This window comes from Felis catus, chromosome C1 (assembly GCF_018350175.1).
Source record: "Felis catus isolate Fca126 chromosome C1, F.catus_Fca126_mat1.0, whole genome shotgun sequence".
In the NCBI taxonomy this organism is placed as follows: domain Eukaryota; kingdom Metazoa; phylum Chordata; class Mammalia; order Carnivora; family Felidae; genus Felis; species Felis catus.
This window is the reverse complement of record NC_058375.1, coordinates 165579969-165588565: the sequence shown is the minus strand read 5'-3', so window position 1 is coordinate 165588565 and position 8597 is coordinate 165579969. Positions and strand designations below refer to the sequence as shown.

Genomic DNA, 8597 nt, shown 5'->3' with positions numbered 1-8597 from the left:
CTCAGGTCACGATCTCACAGTCCGTGAGTATGAGCCTTGCATCAGGCTCTCTGCTGACAGCTCAGAGCCCAGAGCCTGCTTCAGATTCTGTGTCTCCTTCTCTCTCTGCCCCTCCTCCTACTCACACTCTGTCCCTCTCTCTCAAAAATAAAATAAAAACATTAACAAAATTAAAAAAAGAAAAACTAAGATCTTAGCTAATAAACATATATTGAATTAATTCAACAGTCACTCTTTCCTAATAACTTAGCTTTTGGATATCATGGTCCAGTTGTTTCTTTTCTCTATCTACTAAGCAGAATACGGGGTGCTTATTAAGCTTAGAAAAAATATATGTAAATAGTCTAATAGAGTGACCTATAATATGGTTGATATTGGCACCAAAATTTATTTATAGAGAAGACTTACGGGCTGCAACACTATTGAGGCAATAAGAGATTTGCATTGAATTCTTGAATTATATAGCAAAGACACGCTTTTACCTGGACTATGTTTATCTTGGATTGTACCAAGGCCAATGGAAATCTGAAAGACTGTGGAAGGCTATGAAAGAAAACCCCCTTACCTTAGGCCACCAGCAGAGGCACTGCCTATTATATTCATAAGTTATAGCTAATTTTATTATCTTAAGAACTGCCACTACCTCAATGGGATAAGCCAGTTTTGTCTTCTGCTATCTTGTCTACTTTTCTAATTCTTGACTGATAAAATTGTGTTCATCCCCCACAAATTTTACAGTCTCCACATCAATCTAAATTATGGGTATGTTTTTTATTAGTAATCCATTATAACTTTATAGAATAACTAAGTCCCTAGTTTTCCACTGTCCTATGAGGGGCACTATTAAATTCAAAAGGATTTATACAAAATAGCTCTGAGGTTGTAACACGGAATCTAGAGCATCTATTCCAAATAAAGACAAAGTAACAAAAGGAAATTCAGAATTTGTGTGTGTGTGTGTGTGTGTGTGTGTGTGTGCAGTAGCAAATTTCCAGAGATCTTCAAACTAAGAATCTGAGGGGCAAAAATTAAAGTGTAGGAAATTTTCTTTTTCTTTTTACTAAAAGAAAATCCAATTTTTATCAGTTCAGTGATATCCCAAACATCATTAAAGCCTGACAAGTACAGGCTGGATGGATCTCTCTCTCTCTCTCTCTCTCTCTCTCTCTCTCTCTCTCTCTCCCCTCTATCACACATACACAAACACACACAAACTAAGTAGGTTTGGAGAGTTAGAAGAGAATACTTTTGGTCGTGCTTTCATTCCCACTCCACCTTGGAAAAGACTAGGTCATGGATTTTTCCATTGTCTCCATCTGGTAGTGAAATTTGGAGTAAGGCAAGGTGTAGGGCCAGGTTTAAACGCCAATATGTGCTTAATAATGTTTGTCTTCGTGTAAAAGGGGGAGTAGTGTAAGAGGGAGACACCTGGAACTAAAGGCAATCCTCCCCAGTACCAGATAAGATCCACAGCACTCTTTCCTTCTGTGAACCTCTGGAAATAACAAAATAAGGACTCCTGGTCGCTGCACTATTTTGTTCTTATTATGTCCTCAATGAGGCCTGAAAACTGAAACTTCTCTAATTGGAGAATGCCAAGTTGACATTCCGCCTTTTCAGTTCCCGTTTCTTTCACTAAAACAACGTGCAACGAAACTACTGATATACACCACATAGTCTATAAAGGCTCAAAAACGCAAGGGACTTCAGCCCTTAAACCTTCCTCTCCGCGCCAGAGACCTAAGTGACAGAACAGGGAGCCAGTAATCCTTCTGTCTGTAGAAAGAAAAGGTCCCTGAACTCTCACCTTCTGACGACCGCAGATCTTCCGGCAGAGACTACGCCTCCCAGCATGCAGCGCGGCAGCGTCCTGGGCAGCTGCGTGATTGGCCGGTGCATGCCGGGAAGTGGAGTTTCGGTCACTGAATAACCGGAGGAATTTCCTCTTTCCTAACGCCGCTCACACTCTGGAGTCTTCGGGGACGAGTCCATATATGAGACCCTCATATTAGTGATTCCTTTCCAACCCTAGTCTGGTCTTCCCCCAGCAAAGTAACTTTGGGAGCACGCAAACCAACAACTATAAACCCGGAATAATCTTTGTGTCTTCCGTTTCCGGTGGGCTTGTTGCCATGGCAACCAGCACGCACCACCAGCTTGGCGGTTATGGCCGGGCTGAGCGGCGCGCAGATCCCCGATGGGGAGTTCACTGCCGTCGTGTACCGGCTCATCCGGGATTCGCGCTACGCCGAGGCCGTGCAGCTGCTGGGCGGCGAGCTCCAGCGGAGCCCGAGGAGCCGCGCCGGCCTGTCGCTGCTGGGCTACTGCTACTACCGCCTGCAGGAGTTCACGCTGGCGGCCGAGTGCTATGAGCAGCTGGGCCAGCTGCACCCGGAACTGGATCAGTACCGCCTGTACCAGGCCCAGGCCCTGTACAAGGCCTGCCTTTATCCAGAGGCCACCCGGGTCGCCTTCCTCCTCCTGGACAACCCCGCCTACCACAACCGCGTCCTCCGTCTGCAAGCCGCGATCAAGTACAGCGAGGGCGACCTGCCCGGGGCCAAGAGCCTGGTGGAGCAGCTACTGGGCGGGGAAGGGGGAGAGGACAGTGGGGGCGAGAACGAGCCCGATGGTCAGGTCAACCTGGGGTGTTTGCTCTACAAGGAGGGACAGTATGAGGCCGCGTGTTCCAAGTTCTTTGCGGCCCTCCAGGCTTCGGGCTACCGGCCTGACCTTTCCTACAACCTGGCTTTGGCCTATTACAGTAGCCGGCACTATGCCCCGGCCCTGAAGCACATCGCAGACATTATTGAGCGTGGCATCCGCCAGCACCCGGAGCTAGGTGTGGGCATGACCACTGAGGGCATCGATGTTCGAAGTGTTGGCAACACCTTAGTCCTTCACCAGACTGCCCTGGTGGAAGCCTTCAACCTCAAAGCAGCCATAGAATACCAACTGAGAAACTATGAGGCGGCCCAGGAAGCCCTCACTGACATGCCACCTAGGGCAGAAGAAGAGTTAGACCCCGTGACCCTGCACAACCAGGCGCTAATGAACATGGATGCCAGGCCTACAGAAGGGTTTGAAAAGCTACAGTTTTTGCTCCAACAGAACCCCTTTCCCCCGGAGACCTTTGGCAACCTGCTGCTGCTCTACTGTAAGTATGAGTATTTTGACCTGGCAGCAGATGTCCTGGCCGAGAATGCCCACTTGACTTACAAGTTCCTCACACCCTATCTCTATGACTTCTTGGATGCCTTGATCACCTGCCAGACAGCCCCTGAAGAGGCTTTCATTAAGCTTGATGGGCTAGCAGGGATGCTGACTGAACAGCTCCGGAGACTCACCAAACAAGTACAGGAAGCAAGACACCATAGAGATGACGAAGCTGTCAAAAAGGCAGTGAATGAATATGATGACACTCTGGAGAAGTATATTCCTGTGTTGATGGCCCAGGCCAAAATCTACTGGAACCTTGAGAATTATCCAATGGTGGAAAAGATCTTCCGCAAATCTGTGGAATTCTGTAATGACCATGATGTGTGGAAGTTGAACGTGGCTCATGTCCTGTTCATGCAGGAAAACAAATACAAAGAAGCTATAGGTTTCTATGAACCCATAGTCAAGAAGCATTATGACCACATCTTGAATGTCAGTGCTGTTGTGCTGGCTAACCTGTGTGTTTCATATATTATGACCAGTCAGAATGAAGAAGCTGAGGAGTTGATGAGGAAGATTGAAAAGGAGGAAGAGCAGCTGTCCTATGATGACCCCGATAAGAAAATCTACCACCTCTGCATTGTGAATTTGGTGATAGGCACACTTTATTGTGCCAAAGGAAATTATGACTTTGGTATTTCTCGGGTGATCAAAAGCCTGGAGCCTTATCATAAGAAACTGGGAACTGATACCTGGTATTATGCCAAAAGATGCTTCCTGTCCTTATTAGAAAACATGTCAAAACACACGATCGTGCTTCGTGACAGTGTTATTCAAGAATGTGTCCAGTTTCTAGAACAATGTGAACTTTATGGCAGGAACATACCTGCCGTGATTGAACAACCTCTGGAAGAAGAAAGAATGCATACTGGAAAGAATACAGTCACATATGAATCCAGACAGCTAAAAGCTTTGATTTATGAGATTATTGGGTGGAATATATAGTGATGTCTGATAATGTCTTTTATCATAATAGCTTTATATATCTATATTTGGTATTATTTTATCTATATTTAGCCATTGGCGGGGCACCTGGGTGGCTCAGTTGGTTAAGTGTCCGGCTTCAGCTCAGGTCATGATCTCGAGGTTCCAGAGTTCAAGCCCTCCACTGGGCTCTGTGCTGACAGCTTGGAGCCTGGAGCCTGCTTTGGATTCTGTGTCTCTGTCTCTGCCCCTCCCCTGCTCATGCTCTGTTTCTCTCTCAAAAATAAAAAACAGTAATAAAAAAAATAAATGCATGTAGCCATTGGCATTTTTACATTTGTCATATGTTAAACTTTGTACATTTGCAAATCATAAACCTTATTTTTAAAATCGTCACAAATACTGAAAATTTGAAACCTAGAAAGATACGAAAAATTCAAAGCTGAATTGGGACTCTCTGTTTATTAGAACTTGTAGTGCCTATGTTCCCTCTCCTTTGTTATCACTTGTGCTTGGTTGTATTTGGAGAGTCCCTTGCACACGGATTACAATTTACAGGGACTTGGCACTATCAAGTCCAGAACAGAGTAGTTAACATATAGGATTTCTAGGCATTTAAGAGGTTTAGAGATTGTGCTCTATTCTCACTATTTATTTGGAATGCACACATTTTGCACAGAGTGTAAGATGTTTTAGCAGGGTTTTTCTACATAGAGGTAACACTTAATGTAACCCCAAATTCCTTAGGTGGTAAATGTTTGGGTTCCTTGTTTTGTTTTTTTAAAATGCAAGATTCAGTGGGCAGTCTTGTGCCCTTAACAAAATTATGGTGCTATGGTATAAAGACAATAAACAATTGTTTAAGAAACAACTTTATGTAGTTTTCTTTTGTTCCATTTGTTAATAATTTGTACATATGAACAAGATGTACTGTTACTATTTTTCATAACTCTGCTCTCATTTATCTCCAAATAGCAACTAATAGCAGAGGTAACCTGAGAACTTAGTTCTTAATTCCTACTTTTGTGTTTGCCACTTAGGATAGGTTAATGCTGGAGTTATTTCTGTGTTGTCACTGCTCTGTTATGGAAAAATCTACCTTATTCCCATGACGCCACCAAACTTCTACCTGTATTACAGATGAAAAGTTCTGAAACCTTCTCTGGTAGATTCAGAATGCTGGTTTCACACCTGCAACATTCCCAATTAGAACTCCGCTCATTCTGCTTAGGCATTTTATTTTCTGAACTATATAAAAACTATTTGCTCACCTACCCCCTTTCTCTCCATAAATGTAACTGTGAACCCCAACTTGACATGGCTTAGAAAAAAACAAAAGTTTTAGGTTGAAGTATATGAAATTGCTGCTCTTGAAAGTCACCGACCTACAAAACTAGCAATTTCTTATGGTTCAATCTAATAGCTTTCTACTGATAGTGAACCCCTCCCATAAGGAGATGATGATTTTTTCCTTCAAGGAGAAATCACTTAGGCATGTAGGTTCCCAGACAAGTTATGCTCAACATAAATCCTCTAGCATGAACTCCTGGGTGCTCAAATTCTGTCATACCAGAAAATCTGACTTATCATGAAGTCCAATGGTTTTGAATGTCTAAGCATTTTTAGTCTTTATTATGTACACTGATACCATTCACTATTTACTATTTACTGCTATTTACTATTGACGTTTGATCCCAAGTTTGGAGGACAGTGTTTAATGACCTCTTCAGTGTATCCCATAGCACAATTCTATCTCTGGGAGATGGTCTTTGTTCAACAACTTTTGTACTAAAAGTGTGTACTTCTTTGTGCAGTAGTAGCTCTATGCCCCTCTCAATCTCCATCACTCCTTAGGATTTGGAAAGTAATGAACTGAAATCTCATTTTCAACAGCCATGTTAAAATTCTGATTTTTTTTTTTTTGCACATTTCCTCTATTTTTTTTTTCTTAAAAAAATGCATAAAGTGTAAGTAATGTTAACCACCCAAAAGCAAATGTTTTCCAGATTCCCTTTTGCAAATAGCCTGGCCTTTATTCAGCCACATTTTATTTACCCAGGTGCTATGTGTTTGTGGTTTGCATGTATGTGTAATTTTGCTCTCCAGAACATAAAAAGCTTTTCAGAACTTTTTTTTAACCCCTTGCCGCTGGGCAGCTGGGATTTCCTGGTTAGCAATGAATCAGGAAATCCTGACTGCTCCTAACACTGAGTACAGGAATAAAGGTCAATCAAGGCATTTGTCCCCTTCCTTACCCATGCTCTCTGGAGAGGCACCCCCTCAGATTGACAGACTGACTGTTGCCTAGCAACAGCAAAGACTCCTGAACCACACCTACGAAGCTGCCTAGCCTTCTGAGTCCTTGAGGAGACTGAAGGGTGAGGACATTCCTAACTCTCCAGAAACTTATTGTCCTTTATTTTTAGGATATATTTCTTTTAAACTCACCTTCGGAAGTACTTAGCTCTGCTTTTTGATACTATGATACTAACAGACTCTATATTTTGCCATTTAACCAAAGGCTTTCATCCGTAAAGTTCTGATGAAAAGCTTTTTTCTATGCTCCTAGAACATTATGTGTTCAGTGCTAAGGCACTGTTCTTGACAAAAAAAAAAAAGATTTCTGTGTATTTCTAAAGCTTTTACTCCTTTTTCATTCTATCTGCATGGCGTCTTTTATTTTTATTTAATGTTTATTTTTTAGAGAGAGAGAGAGAGCGCACACAAGTGGGGGAGGGACGGAAAGAGACACAGAATCTGAAGCAGGCTCCAGGCTCTGAGCTGTCAGCACAGAGCCCGACGCCGGGCTCAAACCCATGAACCACAGGATCATGACCTGAGCTGAAGTGGGACGCTTAACCAACTGAGCCATCCAGGCACCCCTGCACGGTGTATTTCAAAGGGATCAAATATTAAATCTAGTATCTCGTGATCTTAGTCAAACCCTCATCTTCACACATGTCCAGAACATAAGCATGTGTTTGTAAACAAGTAGTTATTTCCATTTTCTCAGACATGAGTAACAATTTGATCTTCCCAGGACGACAAGCAGAGACTCCTGTGATCAGTAACAAGACTGTCAAAGGATTCCTATTCCTCCAGCCAGCCCTTCTTTGAATTTGGCCTCAGCTGTAGCACGAACGTTCACCCTAACTCCATCTGTGAGGTCAGGTGTACAGTGGCCATCTCTGATCCGTTCATAAGAAGCAGACAACTGGGAACTGGGAGTGTGGGGACTGAAGGGGTGGGGTCATTGGGCAATGAAATCCTAGATGATACTCCCTTCCTGCAGGGTGAAATAGGAATATATAGGTATGGCCTCTCAGACCTCAGAAGAGCACCTCAGATGGAATCCATGTAGAACTGCCAGTGATAGGCGTGGCCCAAGATTATAACAATTTGTTTGTTTGTGTATGTAGGGCTATGGGGGTGTGGGTGATGCCCAAATAAATCAGCTTACTAGGAAGTGTGAGATAAGAAAAGGTAAATGGCTTGGAGGGGAAGCTTTAAAGGAATAACTTTCTGAAAGTAAAAAGTGAAATCTTTCACTTCAGGTGAACACCAGCATTTTTGAATGTAAGTTTTTGTCTTAGGTTCCCTCGTCCTTTTCTTAATGGCTATGGATGATCTGGAAACATGTGGGAGACTGTGGTTTCGTGATGGTATTCTCTGACACACGGAGTAGCTTCCTAGAAATGGTGTGACTTACAGCTATCTACCATTCCCTAACTGCCTTTAGCTTTTGTTGACCTATCACTGGGACTAAAGTGACATCTGGGCTTTTTTGTATTCACTTATTGGGCTGTACCCATAGTATTAGTCAAACAGCACATTTTGTGACATGACCTCCTGTCTAGGGTTAAATGCTCAGCACAATGTCTAGCTAATAAAGAATGAATTAAAAAGATTATTAATGCAATAGTCATTTTAGGGTAGTATTCAGCAAAAATATCTAAACTTAATCAGAATCACTGAGACCAAATTAGAAGGAACCTTAGAGACTTTCATTATAAAAAAGAAATCAGGTCCAAAAGAGAAAAATGGAGTACACCCAAAATTCTAGAACTCTTTCCATTGTGTTCTTAGACTTTAGAACTCCATCTTCTCTTATTTTACAGCTTTATTGTGACAAAATTTTTTAAGAAGTACCTTCCCAGGTGTAATACAGACGCAGTGAGATACCAAAGATGTGACAGAATTGTGTAAGAATGAATTAAAGAGCTTGTCCATCAGCCAACACTAGACCCAATCAACGAGTCACATCAGAAAATGGGTTTATGAGTACTATTGCAAAGAAAGAGACATATCCCTGAGGCCAAACACAGGCAAAAGTAAATGTGATTGGCAGCAAGACCTCATCTGCTTTCCCGATAAGGTAAGAAGCTGGACCAGCAAGCTTTACCAAAGGATTTCACTCTGGCAGCTGACAGTGTTAAGTGAAACTGCATGTTTAA

At 42.7% G+C, this 8597-nt stretch overlaps 1 protein-coding gene and 1 long non-coding RNA gene across 3 annotated transcripts in view; both read left to right on the top strand.

The window, feature by feature from the left end:
- The first annotated feature begins 1933 nt into the window (after nucleotides 1–1933).
- On the top strand, nucleotides 1934–4189 carry TTC30B (tetratricopeptide repeat domain 30B). The gene has a single exon (XM_003990896.5). The coding sequence runs from the start codon at nucleotides 2167–2169 to the stop codon at nucleotides 4162–4164; it is 1998 nt and encodes a 665-aa protein (XP_003990945.2). The 5' UTR covers nucleotides 1934–2166; the 3' UTR covers nucleotides 4165–4189.
- A 2741-nt stretch (nucleotides 4190–6930) lies between these two features.
- LOC123379183 overlaps nucleotides 6931–8597 on the top strand; it is a 30080-nt gene continuing 28413 nt past the window's right edge. For both annotated transcript variants that reach the window (XR_006583343.1, XR_006583342.1), the window contains exon 1: nucleotides 6931–8518. This is a non-coding gene — a long non-coding RNA (uncharacterized LOC123379183). The remainder of the gene's footprint in view (nucleotides 8519–8597) is intronic.